At 37.0% G+C, this 24,868-nt stretch overlaps 1 protein-coding gene across 1 annotated transcript; it reads right to left on the bottom strand.

The window, feature by feature from the left end:
• Positions 1-1,325: 1,325 nt before the first annotated feature.
• On the bottom strand, positions 1,326-24,411 carry LOC121241330 (protein DGS1, mitochondrial). Its single transcript, XM_041139057.1, has 14 exons — positions 24,079-24,411; positions 18,742-18,856; positions 18,435-18,638; positions 15,623-15,760; positions 15,267-15,428; positions 12,005-12,199; positions 8,159-8,259; positions 7,598-7,687; positions 5,075-5,147; positions 4,971-4,999; positions 4,747-4,870; positions 3,284-3,394; positions 2,121-2,221; positions 1,326-1,924 (listed from the first exon to the last, which is right to left on the bottom strand). The coding sequence occupies exons 1-14, from the start codon at positions 24,303-24,305 to the stop codon at positions 1,804-1,806; spliced, it is 1,791 nt and encodes a 596-aa protein (XP_040994991.1). The 5' UTR covers positions 24,306-24,411; the 3' UTR covers positions 1,326-1,803.
• Between the last annotated feature and the right edge of the window lie 457 nt (positions 24,412-24,868).

Here is a 24,868-nt window from a genome sequence, read left to right as displayed (position 1 = left end):
TCTACAAAAATACTTCTACTCACAAGCCAGTGCAGAGAATACACATTTCACACTATTGACAAGACAAATTTGATTTATGAAGATTTAGGATTTGTTTGGATAGTGAGATGAGATGGTTTTAGATGAGTTGAATAAAATATTGGTAGAATATTATTTTTTAATATTATTATTTTTTTAGAATTTGAAAAAACTTAATTGTTTATTATATTTTGTGTGGTAATTTGTAAAAAATTGCAATAATAAGATGAGATGAGACAAAACCATTTCTGTATCTAAACGGGACCTTAATTTTCAAACTTCTATTGCAAATTAAGGGCATGTTTGGACACTTGGAGTATCTCAGAATTTAATAGTAATGAAATAGTTTAAGTGAAAATATTTCATTGAGTTTTAAAAAATGTGAGAAAGAATTGAATAAAAATATTATAAAGTTAAAAAATTACTTGAATGTAATTTTCTAATATTACTTTCGTTGTGAAGTTTGTAAAAATTATATTGATTTTTGTATTTGAATAATGATTAAGTATTTATTAGATGAAAGAGTTAAAATTTTGAAATTGAAAAATGTTTTATTTTTTAATGACGTTTGAGATTGAAATCATGAAAAATTATGAGAATTATGAAAATTCTCATAATGTTCAAACATGCACTTATTATTATTATTATTATTATTATTATTATTATTATTAAATAACATGCTCTTATTAGTAACTTGCAGGATGTGTCTCCACGTCAACTTACAAATAGAATAAGGCATACACTACCTGGCACTAAAAAGGAGCAACACATCTCACGTTGGTAAAGGTGATGTTGCACAATGGATCCACAATACCCACTAAAAAGGGCACCGCAAGAGAGGAAAAAAAAAATTATCCCTAATTTCTATAGAATTGTTACCGAAAAGAAATCACTATCTAATGGGCTCAATTTTTTCTTGCTATTCTGTATAACTTTGTTATATACCTCATTTATTATTTTTTTTTAAGTCGTAGACACTTTTGTTGACCTCCTTGTATTTGTGTTAACCAAATACTATGTTAAACATATTTGGTTGTGTTGAGATCATGGAAATTAAGGCCCTGTTTGGAAGCTAAGAATATCTTAGATCATCTTACTAGTAGTAAAATAGTTTGTAAATAATAGTAAATAATTTGTGAATATCTAAAAATAATTGTGTTCCTAAATCGGCCCCAAGTAATTTGGATATTAAGATCTTTTTTTGTTAACGGCTACTACAAGACTTTCTCCATGTTCAATTTTAAAACTGTGGAAGAGAACATGTCATTTGGTCAACTAATAAACATGAGAAAAAGGCAAATGCTTTATTCTCCCTCATTCTGCATTACATAAATATTAATAATACACATGAACTATGTTGATGCTGTAGCATTGTGTATATAGAAGATATGGATCATGACTACTACACTTTCAATCTATCTGGAGTTCACTCTGAAAAAAAAAAAAAAAACATCTTTAAGGGGTATAATATGTTTGACCAGCCTCTCAAGTTCTCTCTCAAATATCAGAATACCAAAAAAGGAGAAGCAACATATATAACTTCAGCTTCCCCCAAACACACATCATGTGCTATAACCATAATCCAAGCAAAGTTATTTTTATTTTCAGGAAGAGAGGTCCCAGACTCGAGTCTTTCTAAATTTCACATGATGAAAATGAAAGAGGGAAAAATTGGATGAAACAAATGCAAAAAATCTCTGAAGCAAAATTAGCACCTCAAAAATTGTGATGCAGCAATTTATAATGCAAAAAGTGAAGGGGGACGGAGGAAGAAAGATGGAAGTGCTAATGTCGTTTGAATGCCGGAAGCAAGCAGTCATAAATCCGCTCCATGCGTGAGGTCACCAAGAGCTTATAAGTAGTTTGAAGGCCAGGCTTTCCTAGATCAATAATATCCTGTCTCAAACTGTTCAAAATAGCATTACTGGTTAGCTCTGCGTCTAAACTCAAACCTCTCTCTCTCTCTCTCTCTCTCTCTCTCTCTCTCTCTCTATATATATATATATATTTCGTGCTCACACACACCCCCATCATGCACACAAGCAAGCACACATGCATTTAAGAAGGAATCGAAACACAAAAACAGCCAAAATAAAACTGACCACTGCCATTCCCCGGTTGCTTTTGCATGCCTCTCAACAGCACGATATAGGCGATCGAGACTGTACAACACCAGTCCAAACATACACTGTGCATCCTTTTCCTGAAAAGTACATGACGTGAGGATTTTTTTCGACTTTAAACCAGGAGTGGTGTTTTATTATTGAAGCAAGTGACGTTTTATTATCTTCTTAATTCGCAAATAATGATGGAAGTAGCCCAAATACTTGTCATTCATTCAAGTACACAAGAACCTTTTTTTTTATAAGTTCAAGTACACAAGAACCTGGGAACAATAATTGTCAAATACCAGTTATGAAATTGGATCAAAATACTCGATAACATGCAACTGAATTGTTGGAACTTTTGCCGTACTCTAAAACAATATATATCCGGTAAATTATTTTTCAGTTCCCTTTTAAATTTCTATGATGAGATCTGGCCACACAATAAGATAGAAGGTAAATGATGATGTTGCAGATTTCTGCCAGAGAACCCAAATGTATATGGAAGCCTTGTGTCCTTGCATGTGTTGCTGTGACTGATGGTGGTTGCGAAGTAGGACCATAAAACACCAGAGTTATGACAGTGCACCACCAAAAGTAAGCAGTCTAGGAAATAGAGATCCTATAGAACACTATCCAAATATTAAGACAATTCTGTCATTAGTAAACTTGTCCCCAATCTACATCATGCTTACCACCCAATCATACGAGATAGTGTGGCATTAAATATTAAGATATTAGCAGAAATTTCCTCGAGCGGAGAATAAGTGCAAAGGGTGTTAATTCAATCTAACAACTTGCAAGTGGGAGGGGTAATTCAGGGAGATAGAAGACAGCCTATAGTAGTGCTCATTAAAAGTTGAAAAGGAAAGTTTTCTTTGCCTATCATCAAAACTGTGGCTTTAAGAGAAGGTTTAATTCAGGATGTTACTTGAGGGATGCATAAAATTCATATAGACTGACATGAAATTCATTGCAGAAAGTCCTATCCATACTAATAATATGCAATGGAACATTGCAAACCTGAATTCATGATTTTATGGCTTCTATGGGCTTAGCTCTTTCTAATACCGAAAAAGTAAAACAAACACAAGCAAGTAGCCACTCATAAAAAGAAAATATTCTTTCGATAAAAATTGACAATTGATTTAACTCCTTACCCGATTTTGGTCAACATAAGTTTGGTATTGCATAATCCTTTTCTCAACCTCCACAATAAGTAGTCTCCGTTGGAGCCGAGCCATTCTACCCCTTCCTTCTGCTCTGGTATCCTGTTTTACAAAAGCGAAAATTGAGATAAGGCTATGCCTTAAACAGGGAGGGAAGGAAAAGAAAACTAATTGTAGTGATAACGGAACTTAGAAAGGTTTGATAACTCCTTGCAGTGGGTAGTGAAGGTTACTCCATCAAAAGGTGAAAGGAAAAATTCAATCTCTTTCAGTGATGTCCATACAGGCCTCTATAATGAAATATCATCCTTCACTGGATGCCCAAAAATGCAATGGATCGATAGCTCCGTGTTTCATAGCAACATGCCTCAGTCTATGCACGTGTGTTTTGGGCCAAGATGTGATTGGACGCAGAAGCATTATTGTTCTTTAAATCAGAACAAAACACTAAAATGAATCTGTTCAAAACTACACATCTTTAATTATAATTCCTGAATGTTCCAGTGCATATAATCTTGTTACCAAAACTGGCAATCCCAAGCTTCCCACCAATCCCAAAGAAAGATAGTAACTGTTCTGTAGTATAAGGTTATATTTTTCAAATCTTGGGGAGAGTGTAATTTAGATAAAAAAAAAAATATAATAATAGACATAAAAATTATGTGTTTTTAGAAATTTCTATTTTAAAAATCATCAGTCAGTAACAGATGATTGGCTGCTATAAGTGATGTTGAAAGTGGTAGCATTGTAAACTACATTACAGCACTCTCCCACTGAAGACAACGAGACAATAGAAAAGAGGAAAGAGGGGGTGGGGGGAGGGAACTGGATCCAAGGAGGTTAAAAGAGAAGAGAGACTAATTTGGTGAGTGAACAGTTTTTTTTTTTTATAGGTAAAAGTAAAATTTTATTGATATAAAAGGAATTTGGTGAGTGAACAGTTGGCTCCAATAACCTATTAAGAAAAGGAAACCTACTGTTTTTGAATATCAATGACAAACTTCAAGCTAAATTTAATCTCAGCATAACTACAGATAGATTGCTATGTTAAGTTTGTGATAGGAACCACAGGCAATGAACTAGTGTATCTCATTCAAGGAATCATGAAGTAGAGTACCTTCCAACCGTAATAGAAATAGGTCATAAATAAATTATGATTTTCTGGGGTAGAAAGAAGACTGGAGTTAGAAATGTCTCAAACGGTGACAGAAAGCCTTGATATGGAAATTATACGACTCATGAAGTAGCTTATATCAGCAAGGGAAAAATGAATAAATGATTCCATCTACTCAAGGAAACAAACATGGATGTTGGCCCACGTCACTGTAGACGGGACCTTAATTGGAACAGTGCAATGAACTGCATCAAACGCTGCATGCATAGACAGGCAAATACACTTCTCACACATGAAAATATCCTCTAGAAACAACAGAGGAGATCTACAGTCTTCCTACCTGTTTAAACCATGCACGCACTACCATGAGCAAAATAAGAGAGAGGAAGAATGCTGGTAAAGCAGCTAGAATAGCAAAGTTGATCTCATTCGCCTTAAGAATCTGGTCCAGCTCAAGCATTGCCCTGTTCAAAAAAATAATTTCAGAAATAGAAAAAAATAAGACAAACTAGTTTGTCAATAAAATTGGATAGCAACCCAAGGATACCGATTAATAACACTCACGTCTCAATATCCAGTTTCAGCTTTTGAACCTGCGATGGAACAAAACATTCGTAAGTTTACATTAAATGCCTAAACAAGTACATATCAATGATTGCATATATTACCTGGATGAGCAAAGCACGAGCAAGCTCTCCATTAAGAAGGTTCTGAATGGGATGCGCAAGTTCCTTTTCATACCTACATCCAAGAAATCAATGAACATCCCTGTATTCTTGTTACTATGCTGAATTACCTTGTCATGAATGGACTGGTATTTTTTATTAGAGAATGCAGCGGCCAAGAGATTAGAGAATACATAGGTATTTGTTATTTCAAGTAAATCTCTCTACCCTAGGATAATATAGAGACATTTTTTTTATACAAGTAGGATAATCTAGAGGCATTCCATATGTAGCACAATTCTCTATGATCAAGTATAATTCTTAGTTATTTTTCTCTGTTTCTGGCACCGTTAAAAGTTATAAATATCCAGTAATATTTCCTGTAAGTTATCAGCACTTGCCATCTAGCTCGAAAGAATCAAATTATAAATTTGGCACAATTGAGCAAGCATCAGGCTGAAACTATCACAGCTAAGCCTACGCAATGATAGGCTTGAATTTATCCATTTGAGTAATGTTGCAAGGTCAACTGAAAACAAAGCAAGAGTAAACTGGATATACTCACAAGATGCGTGCACCTAATGCATATTTGTAAAAGTATCTGAGTGTCAAAGCCATAGTTCCTAAATATAAAGAGCCAAAAGGCTGATTGATGTCTAAAAGTAAGGAAGTCTAGAAACCCCAAAAGGAAGACAGAACAAGGATGGAAAAGCACTTGCCAACCAAGAACACAGTATCTGTCACAATGGCAACTTAAACTAACGAACTGGAGTTCCAGCTCCATTAAAAAAAATCCTACATCTATCTATATGTCCCATGCTTTGCATTAGAACTGACAGAAAGGCTCTTTAAGCTTTTGCAGTTCTATACAAGCCAAACGCCTAACATGAACACGATATTAAACCCAAGTATCAGGACCTTTTGTTCAACCTGGCCCTTTGAGGGAAATGGCTCAAGCGATACCAGCATGAAAGGGAGCCCTTGTGGAAAGCCATGCTGGATGCAAAATTTGGCTATGCTCGGGATGGGCAATATTCCAATGAGGTATGTGGGCCATATGGGGATGGTATTTTAAAAAAATATCAATTACTTGTCAATAAAAATCTATCCAAATTAGACATGCCCTTTACCATGAAAAAGGCAACACAAAAAAGGGCCAACATGCCTTAGCAACTGGAAAGTGGGATGGTCCACAAACTCACCAATTATCTCAAGAGTCTAGACAGAAAGCGGTAACAAGGATCTTCTCCCTCATCACAAAATTCTTTTTCATATGCATACGTGCAACTGTCCAAAACTTCACCTACCAGTAGTTAACCACAAATGTCACGGTCTCCATGTCATATCTACTGTATCTAAACAATATCCAATACAAAAATTGATATCCAAATATACAAAAATTGATATCCAAATTCATATCCTATGGACACCTTAAATATCTATTGCGGATACTTATCAAATAGACATAAGATAGCCATATTTCTTCATTTGCAATATAGCCTATACTGAACACATATTATGTGCTAACTATGATTGATATACAAGGCCAAAAAGTTGCAAGTATAAACAGGCCTTTGAACCTTTTTTTAAGTTTATTCAAAACGCAAAGGGCTGCAACTCTAGTACACAGGAAGTATGCAATAGTAGACATCCAACTAGCAGGATGAAGAAAAAGAACACAATTCTAAGAACTCTAGAAAGCATGAGCGGAAGCTACCATGCGCTGCCATCCAAGGATAAAGAGTATTGAATATAATGGCTCTTAAGTCAAACACTGTACTCTCACAGTCTTCTAATGTCAGAGCATTACGTCCCTGCCAAATAACCACAGCAGACAAAGTGGGGCCATCCTCCAAATGCTGTTGTGCCTCCTGAGGGGATTTCACCAACAAGCCATCAAATCCACCACCCACTCAAGCTTGACCCACACAATCTGAAATGTAAAGAACATTGGTGCACACAAGTCTAGACTCTTGAGCCACCTTGTAGTGTAGCAAAAGATGACCAGTGCCTTCTCCACCCCGCTTACATATACAGCATTAGTCCATTACCACAATATCTTGCACAACTGTGAATGGAGCTGCACCAATATTTGAAATACCCTTTCCAAAAGCTCCGTCAGCCGTTTCGGAGTGGGAAACTGGTTCTAAAGCAAGTCCATGTGTCGTCCTTGGTTCTGTTTCATGAATTGGGTTCTTTCATTGTATGCATTTGAACCTATAGCTAATGAGTTAGGCACAGTCATTTACACAAAATATCTACTATTAAAAGCATTATAGCTATTTTCTAAGTAAATTTCCCAAATACAACCTTATCCCAAACATTTGTTTCTATTTTTCATTTTATTCAATACTGAAACAAATGAAAGATGTTTCAAGAAAAAAATCCATTGCAAATAAATGGAACCTCAAAATGGCAAGTAGGACAGAACTATTCTCTTCTACAGTTCTCCAGTCATATTGAAGCACCTAATAGAAAATACAGTTACAAAGTAACTAAAATAAGCAAGCACTGCAAGACAACCACCTTTCCATCACTATTTCCAGCAATTCCTGATCTGATGCATTCTCTGGGAACTTTTGACCTTTGGTCTGCTCACCGAATGTCAACAGCATTCTGCAAGCAAAGAGATAAATGTGTGAAGATTAGAGTAAAACATTATCTATGAAACCCAAATCATGTTCACTGCAAAATCATATATCAACTATAAATGCAATCCCCCTAGCACTCCATGATGAAGGAAAGTTCAGCTAAAAAATATGTATAATTTGATGGACAAAAAGATAAATGGGACAACTTATATCAAGTATAGAAATTTACTTCTTTAGAAAGGATCAAAGTCATTCAATATTTTCTCTACAAAATGTCAATTTTTTATTGGACACTTCATGGAAAAACATGGAAGTTTGATGCAACGCCATACATACTAAAGTGGGAGCATGCACTTATAGATTCTCGATAAAATCACTGTTTACCAAACAACTTTTGAGACATCACTGAGGTAATTTTTTTTATGGACATCACTAAGGTAAATGTTATATGTGCATGATGGGAAAAGGTTAACAATGTGGAAATAGAAGCAATAACCTGCGCAAGGAATTAGAAGTTAACTGCACCTCTTCAGGCTCCATGACACCTTTGTGCCTCTTCCTGAACGTATCAAAAAGTTCATCTCTAATAGACCGAAGCTGTAAAAAGATTTGAGTTAAGCATTGAGAATTTCAAACCCCATAGATATATAAACAATGTAATGCACAAAGAATAAACAAAAGAGAACTGATAGCAACAAAATAGGACAGATATACACCTTCTGTCCTAAAATGAGGGTCTAAAGAAGAACAGTAAGCTCAATTTATCACCTATTCAATTATGGAGCAAGGATTCAACTTCAATGAGTACAAGAAAGTCGATAAGAAAGCATAATTAACTAGCATGCATTACGGATTTAAAAAATTATGCAAGCATTAAGTAAAAATATTCAATTATGAATACTTATAAAAAAAAATATTCAATTATGAATTAAAGAACTACACCATGTTATACAGGATGGGTGGAGCTTGAGCAAACGATGATAATTTATTCAGTCGTCCTCAATGATTTTTTCTATTTTGAAATTTTTGCAATTTCCCCACAGCCAATGGAGTTGGATTTATCTTGCTCCAAATATATATATATATTTTTTTTATAAGTAAATGATTGTATTAAAGAATAGGCATAGCCCAAAGTACACAAGATGGTATACAAAGAGAAAACACCTATCTAGGAAGAAGAAGAGAAAACAAGAAATTCAACCAAGTTTAAGCCATTAAAGTCTATAGCTATGGACCATACAAATAACATCCTAACAAAAAAAGATCTAAGATCCTCAAAAGATCTCTCCTTGTCTTCGAACGTCCTGTTATTTCGTTCTTGCCATAAGCACCATAGAATACAAATAGGGACCATTTTCCATACCACTTTGATTTGTGATTAACCTCCTATAGTGGTCCAGCAAGCCAGGAGTGCCTCCACTGTGGCAGGCATAACCCAAGCTATCTCTATCCTGTTGAACACCTCAGCCCATAACGCTCTAGCAACATCACAATGCAATAGAAGATGATCCACCGTTTCACCACTCTTCTTACACATGCAGCACCAATCTAATATGATCACCCCACGTCGTCGCAGATTATCCGTTGTCAAGATCTGTCCTAATGAAGCTATCCATGCAAAAAAGGTTGCTTTGGGAGGCGCCTTATTTCGCCATATCCTTTTCCATGGGAACTGAATGTTTTGGGCCTGTGTGAGAGACTTATAGAACGAGCGAACTGAAAATATGCCTTTACCAACCGGTACCCACCACAACTTGTCATTTCCTTGGAGGCTCGGTTTCACGGAATAGAACAATTGAAAGAACTCTTCAATGCTACCAACTTCCCAATCTTGAACCGCCCTACTAAAAACAATGTTCCACTGTACTAGATCTCCAGTTAACACCATAAAGTCCGCCACTGAAGCTTCTTTCTGACATCCAATCCTGAAAATTGAGGGGAATAAATTTTTTAGTCTATTGTTTCCACACCATACATCACTCCAGAATTTTATTCTAGAACCATCTCCTAGCACTACTCTAGTGTGACGAACAAAAACCTCCCATCCCCTACTGATGTACTTCCAAGTCCCCAATCCGTGGGGCTCATTTACCTCTCTACTACACCAACCCCCCCCCCCCCCCCCCACATGCTTCCATATTTGTGGTCAATTACTGATTTCCATAGGGCTTCCGGTTCCGTGTTATAGCGCCACAACCATTTTCCAAGTAATGCCCTATTGAAAATCTTTAAGTTTCTAACACCTAGCCCTCCCATGGGAAGTGGGGAACATACCTTACTCCAATTGACAAGGTGGAATTTAAATTCGGTCCCCATGCTACTCTAAAGGAATTCCCTATACAGTTTTTCAATTTGGGTCGCCCCGCTTGATGGAATTGGGAAAATAGATAGAAAATAAGTTGGTAGATTAGAGAGAGTACTTTTGATTAAAGTGATCCTACCCCCTTTTGAGAAGTACAGTCTCTTCCACCCAGCCAATCTACATTCAATCCTCTCGATCACCGTATCCCATATTGTTGCAGTCCTTGGGGCAGCCCCCACTGGTAGGCCCAGATATTTCAAAGGTAGGGAAGCCACCTTGCATCCTAGAGTGTTAGCCAGTTGTCTGATATTACGGACATTACCAACCGGTACCAATTCTGATTTTCAAGGTTTACTTTCAGCCCCGATGCCGCTTCAAAGCAAAGTAAGAGTGCCCTCAGTGTCCACAATTGGTTTTGTTCTACCTCACAAAATATAAGTGTATCATCTGTAAATAACAAGTGAGAGATGTTAATAATACCCCTAGAGGGGTCCCCCACCGAGAAACCAGTCATGAAGCCATTGCTAACCAACGCCGAAATCATTCTGCTCAGGGCCTCCATAACAACAACAAAGAGGAGCGGGGACAGAGGATCTCCTTGTCTCAGACCTCGAGAACTATGGAAGAAATCATTTGGGTTGCCATTAACTAACACCGAGAATTTCGCTGTCGATATGCACCATCTAATCCACGAGCACCATTTCTCCCCAAACCCACATCTCCCAAGCAAGTAGATTAAGAAATCCCAATTAACATGATCATAAGCCTTCTCCATATCTAACTTACATAGGATTCCAGAATTACCAAATTTTTGTCTGCTATCTATGCACTCATTAGCAATAAGGACTGAATCTAGGATTTGCCTTCCCTGTACAAATGCATTTTGGGGTTTTGTGATGATCTTCCCCAACACCTCCCCAGTCGATTTGCAAGCACCTTAAAAATAATCTTATACACCCCACTCACAAGACTAATAGGCCGAAAATCTTTGCCATCCGATGCACCTATCTTCTTAGGAATTAAAGCTATGAATGTGGAGTTAAGGCTTTTTTCAAATTTTCCAGCTATGATCAGTTCCTGAAACACCTTCATCAAGTCCTCTTTCACCACTTCCCAACAGGTTTGGAAAAATCCCATAGAAAACCCATCCGGCCCAGGCGTTTTATCTTTGGCCATCTTCCTCACCACATCAAGGATCTCCACCTCCCCAAAAGGCCTCTCCAATCTCAAGACATCCTGTGGTTCAATAGAGTCAAAAGCCAGCCCATCAATCTTAGGACGCCACCCCCTTTGTTCTGTAAGCAAGTGTTCAAAAACACCAACAACATGATCTCTGATTACAGGAGCCTCGGTACATGCTACACCCTCTATGATCAACATCTCTAGTATTGTTTCTCCTGTGGGAATTTGCCATCTTATGAAAAGAATTTGTACTTCGATCCTCCTCTTTCAACCACAAAGCTCTAGATTTTTGCCGCCACGAAATCTCTTTCAACAAGATAATATCATTCAATTACTGATCCCCACCGGTTGCACAATTGATTTTGACTATATTCATTTATGAAACCCCTTCAACAGCCGCTGTTGTGACTAGTAAAGACGAAATAATAATACTTTTTAATCGACACCATCGTTTTTCAATAAACTGCCCAACACCTTATGTGATAAATGTTCCACTATTTTTTTTATAAGAACCTAGATTTCATTACAAAGTTTGGAATGGTTAATCCAAGTACACCAGTTGTATAAAAGAGAGACGCATATCTAGAGATAGGAAAAGATACAAGAAAATCATGCAAGAATCATGAAAATATTCCATTATTTGGCAGTGGGAAGTTCTGTTGGATATAATTTCACCATGGGACATTTTTGCTAGGGCTGGACCTTTGTATTCCTTTCCTCTGCCTATGAATCTGTCACCTATTAATGAATGAACACCTTAAATCTAATTTTGCAAGTTCATGAAAGCAAAAGTAAGTCACATACATGTAACTGCTACTTTGAAAGCAACATAGTAAAATACAGCAAGTACGAACATACCGGTTGCTCTACATGATCTTTGAAAAAGCTAACAGTCGAGTCCCTTGCTTCACGAATCCAGTTGTCAATGTCAGGACTTCCCATCAAACTACTATGCTGTAGGACCCAAAAAGAACAAATGGAGAGGCCAACTGCACCACATGTATAGCGGACCCAGTGTAAAGTTATCTTTCTGGGTTTCCGATGTTTGGCAACCTAAGAGAAGAAAATGCAAGCACAAATCATGTCTCGGACCTGATCAAACTACGCAATAAACCAACACATAAGCCTATCAATCACACAAACTCACCCAGGCAGACGCAACTTTGAATAATTATTCTGCTATCAAACATCCAACAATATTCAAACCAAATTTAATGATATCCCTGTTTGAGCTAATAAGTAACATTCAATTAATAAAGAATTATTTAAAAGTGGCCAGTCCATTTAAGCAACATCATGTGCATTTATGAAACATACACATTATATGCATATCAAATCGCTTCCACAACACTCATACTGGATATTGCAGGCTTTTCGTTTGATATCAGTAGAAAAAATATTTAATAGAATTAAGGATGGATGCTTAAAAGTAAACAGGAAGTGTACAAGAAATCCTCGGGAGATTGCCCAAAATAGTGAAGTCATTCTTACAATATTTTAAATATAAACCTTTGCACTTGTTAAACAAGAAATGCTCCTCCATCAAAGGTCTGATTACTTAGTTCAAGCCAAATAACCTCTGGAAGAAAGGATACTTCCAAACAAAATTTCAATCTGCTGCAGACACATATCCGATATGGATTGGTGCGGGCATGTCACAATACCTCACTTGTGCAAAAGCTGCTCCCCATCAAATGGCCTTCTCACAAGTGCTACAGTACAATAACAATTCTCCAAAAGTCACTCCCCTTACAATACCTCCAAAGTGCCCCCCCCCCCCTTTTCACTGTACATCAAAGCCATTTTCCTAGCAAAACTTAGTTGAAACGACTCAAATAATGAGTCCGCAATTTATAACCTTCCAGTCTCAAAATGCCCACTTAATTTCTAATCCCATGCTCTAACTACAGGTTCCTCCAAACGCAACAAACTTAGGTAAAATCAGACAGCTCCTAATCCTTTCCGATGATCTCGCTTAGGCTGCATCAATCATGCCTTCTTACTAGTGCTACAGTCCAATAACATTTCTCCAAAAGTCACTCTTTGTCCTCACAATACCTCCAAATTGGTCCCCCTTCTCGTTATATGTCCAAAGCCAATTTCTAAACATAACTTAGCTGAACATTCTCATCTTTTGCACTTCCACAAACTGCTGCACATAATAGGACTACACACGCCACTCCAATCCACAGTGAAATCGGACCTCTTCACCAACCCCAACTCCGACAAGATCCCTTTTTCGTTTTTGCCATTTCTTAGAAATGTGGTTAGACATTGTAAAAAGATATAGGAAATACATAGAAAAACTAAATAAGGTGTTTTAGTAAGAATAATCCTCACCCTAAGATCAGTACAAATTTCACCAGCTAACCAATCTTTACTCCATCTTTCCATTAAGTGTTCCACATTGTTTGGGCATTGAACAGTGCACCCAACACCAACTCCGAAGACCTGCAGGTAGGCAGAGCACCTTACACCCCAAACTCCAACCAACTCGGAAACACCTATATCATCCCCACTAAATGACGTGCCCAAATAAACACTCCACCCCAAGAAGAAAAAAGTAGTTTGACTTCAATGCCCCCTGCTAGAAAACTTGAAAGCCATTAGCTGCAAAATGAAGCATGTGGTTGGACTTCAAATAAGGTTGCTTTAGTTTCTTACATAATACTTCGTTAACAAATTATAGAAAAATGATGACTTCACCACATTTATGGATTCTTCGGAAAATTTCTCAGAGATTCCTATTTATATATAACCCAAAAAGCATGAATAGTCAAATGTCAACGTTTTATACAAATGTTTAAAAAATGATAGAACAACGAAAGGTTAAAAACATAGGTTCACAACATGTCAAGCCTGAGAACAATTCTTCATTTTGCATTGAATCAAACCACAGGCTCCCCAGCTTTGTGGAGCTCCATCAATTCCCATGAGTTTCATTCTTGGAGATGTACTCCCAAGATAGGATACTTAACGTGCTCACGATTGCACTGGTCAATACAAACTGCACCTGGTATCCATCATTTACGAAGAAGACTACTTGAATAGCTAACCATATGCTCTCCTAACTTTCATCTCTCAATGTGTATGTCGATCTAAAATAGCGCTTTCTCCTTTGCAGGTCTTTTTTATCTCTACGCATTCCATATCGAAGCACCCACTATGACTTAAAATACCATTTGGAACAAGCTCAGTCAATTTTATACTTTATATAACATGAAAGGGAATGGAAACACCATAATCTTTACAAACCAAACCTAAGGAGGCTCCACAATCAAGCCTAAGTTTCACATTACAATGCTATCACACAACTTCACACATGTATACTAATCACTAGCAGAAAATCCATAGTACTAACCAAATATAATCGATAGAATATAGGGAAAAAATCAATTAAATGTCAAAATAATTAACAAACTTGAATCAAACAATATAGCAAGTAATACAAATATCTTAAAACACAGAACATGTTGCAAAATGTCACTACAGGATCAACCGCATCGGTATTCAATCGCACAAGACATTTAGATATCATACCAAAAATCAATATTAGCTCTGTGCTCTAAGAGGAAGTTTGAATGATGGATTTGCGTTGATATATACAGCATTTCAGCATATCAAAGCCCAAACTTAGGAAAGGTATGCAAGGGATATAAAGTAGTGTTACTGTATATACATTGATGCCTTAAATGATGTTGAAAAAATGTTGTAATAATGATTTGCAGAATTAGAACACAAATCAGAAGCAAATCAAAGTGAACTGCTAATGAGATCCAGAAGACCAACACAAATCAAAGTGAACCACTGCAAACTGCACTTGTCATATTTTTCTTCTACAAGTATTCAACATAGAAATCACTCATTTTTGGAAAGGCTTCCATAATTTGCAGGTACTAAAAGTTTATGAAAGATCATATAAGCAGGTACTACAAATTTATAGGATGATCACTTTCCTTATAAAAAACAAATGGGATGATCCCCAACCAAAATAAGGAAATAAAAAAAATACAAACACAGGTTTTATGAGATAATCATACACTAAGGTATGTTAAATATCATTCCAATAAATCTGAGAACAAATTCTTCACAAAGCATCAAATATGGCAGAAGCTCTTACAAGATCAGATAAATAAGAGTCGAGTTTATGAATATTTCGATAAATCAAGTTGATAGCATCTCCAACTTCACAATCAGTCCACTGAGAGCCTTCCTGACTTACTCCAAGTAGCTTCTCAAACTTTAGCAGGCCCGAGTAGCCGCCTTCAATAGGAGCATCCCTCTGCAAAGTGATCATTGAATAAGAGGGAAAAACTAAAAATTGAAATTTGCATGTACAGCAAAGAATAATAGAATATTTATACACGTGCATACAGCATGGTAACTACAATCAAACAAATGAAAATAGTGGAGAAGCAAACAGTGATCACCACAAGATGGTGATGAAAAACATGATTCTTATGTTTATATAGTCACCTGACAGGTTGCATGGAGAAGTCCAATTGATGCCTCTAAATTTGAAAATAGACCATTAATTGTGGCCAATAATGCAGGCAATGAAGTCTCTGGATCCGTCACTAACTCTTCCCCAAATCTATCAACTTCCACATAAATCTATAAATGAAATTGAATAAAAGTCTGATTATAGACTCTTGAAGAAAAGGAAGACAAGAAATAAATGAAGTTATTAGGTAATACATGAAAATTTAGCTAAGCTAGCATATACGTGCCTATATATCCCTTTATATGAAGTTAAACCCAGCAAAGTTTTGAAAAAAGATCTACTGATAAAAAAAAGTGTTGAAAAAAATATCATTTTTCAGTTTGATGTAATTTGAGAGGTATATGCGATGTCTCATTATTTTGAGACGGCAATTAATAACTCGCTTCCTCTTGATTACCTATCAAAAAAATATATATTCTGAGGCAGAAAAAATCAACTATATTTATACCCTCAGACGAAAATGATGTGTATGTTTTTTTTCATTTTGGTAAGTTCTTTTATAGTGATCTTTTAGGGAGAATACCATAATACCGGCAAAAAAGAATTCTGGAAACAAAAAAATGGCTTGCTAATCCAACAATACTCTTCTAAATATGTAGAATATTGAATAATATACTCTAGCTGGGTTTTTTTCACTTCTAAGCTTGACCTTGAATTTAATGTTTTTTTTTCCTTTTTGATAGGTAATCAAGAAGTTTTGTTCATAAGAAAAGAAGGTATAGGCCAAGTACACGGGACATAATTTAATGATTTCTTTTTCTTTTCAATATTTTTATCTACCCACAAAAGAATATTCATTTTTTTTTTTATCAGTAAATAGGAATTTTATCAAAAATAGGAATTTCATTAGTTATGGTAAGCATACATGACATATCATACCACATGCTACCACCTAAGTGATTCTAGAAACACTTCAAATTGAGTAGTCTTTTGGGGGTATAACTCAGATATGGCCAGCGCAGCCAAAGCATAGTGGGCCCATAACACAGGCTCCAAATCAAAACATGACTGATGCCACATGCAACGACCTGGGGAAAGCGCTAGCCACATTTAAGCTATAACCCCAAAAAGTCTAGTCACTTTAAAATTTCCTTAGTCACTTATAAAACCCAATTTCACCTGGTAAGTAGCCAACATAGAACTAGCACTCATGACTAACTTATTAGCCTACCCACTCAATGTGGGTTATGCATATTCTCAATATAACCTTAGGTGTAACATGAATGTGCAAGAGGAGTGGGCAGTTTGTTGACCATCTCTTATTCCATCATGAGGTGCCTAATGCTTTGTAGGGTGACTTCTTCAGACGTGGTTATTTTGGCTTGCGCCATACACAAAAGGGTCGCGAGCCTTTTTTTATTCACATAGTGGGTTAAAAGGAAGCCCACAAATTACAGCAGTATGGAAGGTTGTTCCTACCCACCTAGTGTTGGGAAGGTAACAGAGAAGTTAGGAACAGAGAATCTGCATGGGACATTTTCACATGGCAGTAGAAAGATCACATCGTTGGGAATAAGTCCTGGCGAGAAGTATTTTATTTTGAGAAGAGCTACAGCCACAAAGAGATTCCACAAAAGTAAACCCACAAACTGACAAAACTTCATATGATACGTTAGATCTACTTTACAATAAAAGTAGATTTACAATCTAACGTACCACATCATACCACGTTAGTTTGTGGTTTTACTTCTATGAGATCTCTTTGTGGCTAAAGCATTGCACTTTTATTTTAGAATCTGTTTATTACTATCATTTATCTTTAAGTTATTTTAAATTCATGTGTACTTTTATCCTTTCGGATAAACACTAGTACTTGAGAATTGTTCTTTGTAGTTATCATTCCTTTAAGCCGTAATCTATATAAGATTACATGGTATCACATATAAAGCAGTGAGCTTTATCCTTGACAGTTGGTGTTTTGAGGCCTAGGTTTCCTCCAAAAACCAACCGATTATCTTTCACACTAATTCTCTTCACCAAAGGGAATAAGAGGAAAAAGGATCCCCTTTCATTCCCTTCCCAACGGCCAATAACCAGATTGATCACAATGGAGTGCAACACCAAGGAAGGTGAGTTTCGAGAGAAAGAAACAATAGGAGTTTTGAGATAGTAAACGGACCCTCAAGGAGCTCAAAACTTTATTACTTTAAAATACATGCTTTCCTCTGACAGCATCAAACCTACTCGAGGTTTGCAACATCCTCAATCACCATTCCTCTCAATTCTGGGAGTTGAAGTTCTCTCCAGGCTGATCCTAAGACGAGAGATTTAATTCAACTTTACTGTTTGCTGTTTGCTGATGATAATTCTTTTTAGCAGGGCAAACAGAGATGAAGCAGAAACCCCTAAGGAGTGTTTACAAACGTGCTGCTCCTGGTCAGGCCAAGCCTTAAATGAAAGGAAGTCAGCAATTTGTTTTAGCCAGAATGCACCCCAGAATAAGAAAGGAGAGATAAGAGCAATTCTTAACCTCTGCAACTTGGCACTGAACATCTAGGACTCCCCATATTTTTCCACAAGTCCAAAACGTTATCATTCAGAGAGATAAAAGAAAAAGTGTTCAAAATTTATCTGGCTGGAAGGCAAAAATCCTATCTCAAGATGGTCCAATTTCATGACTTTCTCGTATCTGTTTTTAATCCTAGATAGGTGACTCTCTTGTTATACATCTTGCAACTAGGGTGCGTCCTTTGTGTTGATTGATAATTTTTTTACTTATAAAAAAATGGAAAACCCAATACTCTTTGGATGCTTAAAATGAAACAAGAATGAGGTTAAGCAAACCTGAGCCAAGAATATAGCAAGCTCAGATCGTAAGCAACTTAAGACTTTTATTCTCTCAGATATGTGAGATGCTGCAGAATGGCACAGATGCTGCATGGAAGAACCCTCGGCAACACATACACGTATCAACTTAACTGATCCATGAATAAAAGCCCGTGGCCCTCTCTCAAAGATCATAAAGTACATTTTACGAGCATTTGATCCCTGAAATAAACTCAGAAAAAATGAGGACAAATTAGATAACACTACTTAAAAGTTCATGGGTAACCTACACTATCAGTTGGGATGCATCATATAATTTACTAACCTCCGCCCTAGATTGCCAAAACTGCAAATTCTTCTGGATGTTATGCAAATTGAACAGCGTATGCTTTAAAATATCTTCCAAAACATCATAAACTCTAGATGGCTTCTTCAAAACCCTGGTGTGCAGAACATTTAACCAATAGTTTAATTTCTTCCCCAAAAAGCAAACTTATTTTGATCAAATGTAGCATGCTTTGTAAGCAAACGAATCCATTTTCTGAGTAAATAAGTTATATCAAATTGTTGAAGAGTTAAAGACAACAGTTTCACAAACTTTACCTTCGGTCAAAATGCGGCCCACATAAAGACATTTCAGCATTTCATAGGAATCAAAATAAAAATCCCAACTAATTTTTTTTCTTATTTAAAAAAAGGCACATAGAACACTCATCATGCACTGGAAGAAATCTCGAAGGCACTGACTATTAAAAACGAAACCCATCAGTACCTTTTTTTTTTTTTTTTTTGATAAGTAAGAAAACTATATTGCTCAAAGAATAGGCCTAGCCTAGTATATACAATAGGAAGCCCTGCCTAAGAGGACACTAGAGAGACAAGAAAATCATGAAGGACCATGCCATTAAAATCAACAGCAATGGCCCAAATACAAAGTGTGCTATAAAATAATGCTAACAATTCCTCTAACGTTCTCTCCTTGTCTTCAAACGTCCGCGCATTACGTTCTTGCCACAAGCACCACATGATACACATTGGGATCATCCTCCAAACTGCTTTGATCTGGTTCATTCCTCCAATGTTTGGCCAGCTCGCCAGCGTTGCCACCACATTCTCCGGCATCACCCAAGCCATCTCTATTCTACTCAATACCTCATACCATAAAGCCCTTGCAATCTCACAATGCAATAGGATACCGACTCTCCCCTTCCCCTGCACATACAACACCAATCTACTATAATAACTCTCCGCTTCCTCAAATTATCGGTAGTGAATATCTTGCCCAATGCTGCTGTCCACACAAAGAAAGCAGCTTTGGGAGGCGCCTTGTGCTTCCAAAGCTGTCTCCACGGAAACTGAGTATTAGGCTCTTGGGTGAGAGCCTTATAATATGAACGAACCGAAAAAACACTTCTCCGAGAGGGTAACCACCCCAAACCATCTGCTTGTTGATTACTTGGCTTCACAGAATATAGGAGGCTGTAAAACTCAACAAAACTGTCCATCTCCCAGTCTTGTGCTGCCCTATTAAAGCTAATATCCCAATGAACTTGTCTACCCACCATCCCCATTACATCCGCCACTGAAGCCTCTTTAGCACTAGCAATATGGAATAGTGAGGGAAAACGGTCTTGTAAAGCATTATCGCCACACCATATATCTTTCCAGAATTTAATCCTGGACCCATCACCCAACTGAAGATGAGTGTGTCTAAGAAAAACCCCCCAACCTCTTCTAATATATTTCCACATACCCACTCCATTAGTACCTCTAACTTCTTTGGTGCTCCAACCCCCCCCCCCCCCCCCCTTCGTCTTCATATTTGCACCCAATCATCCCTCTCCACAAGACATTGGGTTCCTTCCCATATCTCCAAAGCCATTTACCAAGTAACGCTCGATTGAAGGTCCTTACATTTCTAATGCCCAAGCCACCGCTGGATATAGGACGACATACTGTCTCCCACTTGACCAAGTGGAATTTAAACTCCTCCCCCAAACCTCCCCACAAAAAATCAGGTTGAAGTTTTTCAATTATGTGCGCCACACTAGCTAGTATAGGAAATAATGAGAGAAAATATATTGGTAAGTTAGAAAGTGTACTCTTTATCAAAGTGAGCCTTCCACCTTTCGACAAATACATCATTTTCCAACTTGCTAATCTCTTTTCGATCTTCTCAATCACTGACTCCCATAAAGAGAGTGACCGTGCTCTTGCCCCCAATGGAAGTCCCAGATACATCAAGGGGAGAGAGGCTATCTTACAACCCAACGTATTGGCAGCTATCGAGCGTTTGACACCACTCCAATTGGTACCAATTCGGATTTGTCAAAGTTCACTTTCAACCCAGAAACTGCTTCGAAACACAACAACAGCGCCTTTAGCGCACGCACCTGACTCAAATCTGGTTCGCAAAACACAAGAGTATCATCTGCAAACAATAGGTGCGAAATGTCAATGATCCCCCTATCCGGGGATTGGATATAAGCATCAGTACCTTATATAAGCATTCCTAACCCAGAAGTTTAAACAGTTATATACATACAACCTGTAATACCCAGGCCCAGGCCTAGGCCCGCAAGAATGGCAGCCCACACCACGAAACGACACCGTTTAGGTAAGCTCCCTACACTCTCTTCTTCCTCCCTTCGCCCACTCCTAATAGTTTTTCCTTCCCCTTTCCCTTTTGATTTTCAGATTCCCTCTATCTCTGATTTCCTCTCCCACGTCTCTGTAACCTCCACCCCAGTCTCATTCAAACACCCCACTCGAACCCCCATTTCCACAACTGATCTCTTCATCCGTTGGGCTCATTTTCCCCACAGGTACTCTCTCTTCTCTCATCTCCGTTCGGTCTACTGCCATACTCCGCACACGCTGGTAAGGATCTCACCCACCCTCTCTCCCTCTCATTCTCTCTTTCACTCTATCGTTCTCTGTGTTTTAATTGAACACTAATGGCAATTTGGGTTGTGATGAAACAAAACTCTAAGCCTTACCACTTCACCTCCATTTGACTATAGATGTGTGTGTCGTCGCCCATTTCCGAGTTGTACATCGAGGCCACTAATCTTGGGTTATGCCCTTCTTCGTACGCACACTTAACGCCGGTAAGCCCACTCTTCATTCATTCTCTCTCTAAAGTTTCATATCTCTCTCTCTATGTTCATCTCTTCACCTTTGTTTGGCTTCAGCCATCGTGATCTACCGTTGTGCTGCTTCTCCGTGCCGATACTGAAGTTGCACTACCATGGATTCACCTCAGCCGTGTTAGCTGTTTTTCTCTTGGTATGTTACATCACATTGCCTAGCCTCACATAATTTATTTTGGCGTGTTTTAAACACAGTTGTAAATCTCATTTTTAACACCACTACTTGGTATCATAGGGCATTGAAATTAGTGTTAGACAACCTCATCTCGATATCGAATTCATTTTATCACAGTAACAAAATTTGGGTAAGGAAATTCAAACTTTAGTTTTGTGATTATGTTGTTATTAGGAAATCTATACGTTAATGAGTTTTGGAAGATAATTCTGTCACTACTTATATGATGAAACTGATAATTAATAGAGTTGGAGATGTTGGTTGTGTTATGCCTTTTCTAATTGTTAAAGTGTAGTGACTTGGGTTGATGTGTGGTGGATGGAGTTGATTGGTGGCTGTACAGGGTGGAATTAGGTAGCTGTCCGGGGTTGTTCTTGGCAGCTTGTGAGATGATTTTTTTAGGCTGGTTGTGTTGGACGTGTGGTAAGTTGTGTGGATGCTTGGAGTCAATGGGTTGGCTGTTTTGGGTGTACATGTGGGGTGTTGAGTTGATGAGTGGTCTTGGATTTATATGTTGTTTGTGTTGATGTTGTATATTTGGGATTGATATTCATGGCTGGTTAACTGTTAAATCAGGAAGTTGTTGGGCTGTTTATAAATTTAAGTGTTTATAAGTTTGTTTTGCTCTATTCTTAGGATGATGGAATTTAGTTAGCTAAGGTTATGTGCTAGTATGAGTTAATAACCCGTGTACAAATATTTCTAATTTAAGTTATCATGATACAATTAGACTACGGTCCCAAAACATAGAGAATATACTACCAGAGTCAGGTAAGCAGGATTTCTGTACTAGACTTTACATAAAAGAAATAAAATGGGGTTGATTTTAAAAATATGCATGCTTGCTTTGAAAAGAAACCTGAAAACAACCTCAGATATGTATTCTACATACTTATGAAATCTGAATAAAGAGAGTATTTTTCGTCATGACTGGTGTAGACATGAGATTATTTTATCATTCTATTTCTGAACTCCGAAAAAGAGCGAATATGAGATCTAAAAACGTTTTGCTTTGATTAAATGAATATGCTTTGATTATGTTATTTTGAATATATGAAATGATCCAAAACTATTCAGTACTCTGATTTGATACGATGTGTCATCTAAAAACCTTGGCATGAATTTTTTATTCTGAATCTAATTATAATCTGATTCCAATGTTGTTTCTATTTTGTTTCCATTAAGGCCCTGCCACGAGTATAATAATGATATATGGCCCCGCCACGGGTATAATAGTAGCATACAGCCCCATCACGGGTATAATGGTGGTTTATAACCCTATCACATGGGTTAAACATGGTATATGGCCCAATTACGGGTATAATAGTGGCATACGGCCCTGTCACGGGTAAAATAGTAGTTTATAACCCTATCACAGGGGTTAAATATGATCTCTATCCCGATGTGATGCTCTGATATGATATAAAAATGATGTCTCAGTTTATGATATGTCAAAGGATTTTTTTTGGAATAAGAATGTTTTCTAAAAGTTTCGCTTTGATATTTTGTAACATGTTTCGATTCTGCATTCTGAAAGTAAATGTTTTGTTCCACATTCTGAACTCTATAAATGTTCATGTTTACATATTAGTATATGTTCTCTGAACTGAGTGTTGATAACTCACCTATTTATCTTCACAATATTTCAGATGACTTTGATGGTTCAACTGGGGATCAATAATAGAGGGCGTGTGCAAGATTAGCTAAGGATAGTAGTTGAGTACCTCGGGGTACTATTGCTGTTGGTGGATTTATTTTTATTCAGTAGATGGGTTTCAGTATGTTAGGTGGTTTATGGAGATTTATGTAAACTCTGGTTTATTTTACCATGTTATTTGAGATATGTGGAGCAATAAATCTATTTTATTTGGTTTATTGTATTGAGGATCTAACAGATAAGTATGTGTAGTTAATCAGATTAGAGGAATTTATGTTTGATTTGGAGTCTTTGGAAATATATATTTGGATTTGGAGAACATATTAGTATTGTTGAAATTGATTATCAGGTAATAGGAAGTTAACTCTCTGGACCTCCAACATCGGGGCGTTTACACAACCACTCAAAGTGTACAACAATACAATTATTAAAACCTGACAGAGAATGAACACTTACAGCAATTCAATGTAAAAGAAAACTCAAAACAAGAACTTTACGAAATGGCAGCTTATGTAGCGAGAAGTATTGAACCCAATTTGGTAGAGTTTTTCATTACCCCTGGAAACAAGATAAAATGCCAAATCCGAAATACTTTTCATCCACTTTCTCGGCGCCAAACAAGACATATGCAAAAATAAATGTATAACAAGTTAGAAAAAGAATGAAGAGGTAGCATACATATAAGAGTCTAGAGAGTCAGAAGCCAACGGGAGGGGAAGACATTCTCTGTGCCCCCGGAACCGGGCGCTAGCTGCTTGGCGACAGAGATATGAGATTTTCCCGAGAAAACTAGAGGCTGAAGTGGGCAACAAACCGACCACTCGGTTCCATAGATAGCTGGAATAGAATGAGAACAGCGTTTTGAAGTTCTTCGATTCATCGTTCTCCACAGGTACGACCTCCATGAGCTCTGGTAACTTCGCCGCGCGCAAGGAAGATCAGAGAAGACGCACCGAATCAATGATCCTATATATGGGTTCGTTGCGTGCTTGCGTGCCAAAAATCTATAAAGAACTATCAGATTACTTTTTTTCTAGAAAACTAGAAAATAAATTCATTATTAGGTTCAATTTTATGATGGAAATGAACAAAATTGATATTTGCAGTTTTAACATTTAGACATGAATGTAAATTTATTTCGGAAAAAATGATAAATTTGTGATTTATATTAAAAATAAATAAAAGTTTTTGGTCAGCTCCAGTACAAAATTTATACATTTTAAAAGGTTATCTGACATTATTTAAAAAAAAAATACAAAAGAAGATCAAAATCGCTTTCACAAAGCTAGAAAAACTCACCGAAAGTTCTCTTTCTAGACATATAAGAATCCTATCCCTTCCTCAAATACCAAAAATATGTATTTTAAATTTTTTTTACAAATATTTTTCCATGTCTCACCACTTTCACAAATATCTTTTATCCAAACAGTTTCAAGATTGTATATTGCATTGCAGGACACATGGCTTG

The sequence above is a fragment of the Juglans microcarpa x Juglans regia genome, chromosome 7S (genome assembly GCF_004785595.1).
Source record: "Juglans microcarpa x Juglans regia isolate MS1-56 chromosome 7S, Jm3101_v1.0, whole genome shotgun sequence".
In the NCBI taxonomy this organism is placed as follows: Eukaryota; Viridiplantae; Streptophyta; class Magnoliopsida; order Fagales; family Juglandaceae; genus Juglans; species Juglans microcarpa x Juglans regia.
This window is presented reverse-complemented; position numbering and strand designations above follow the sequence as displayed.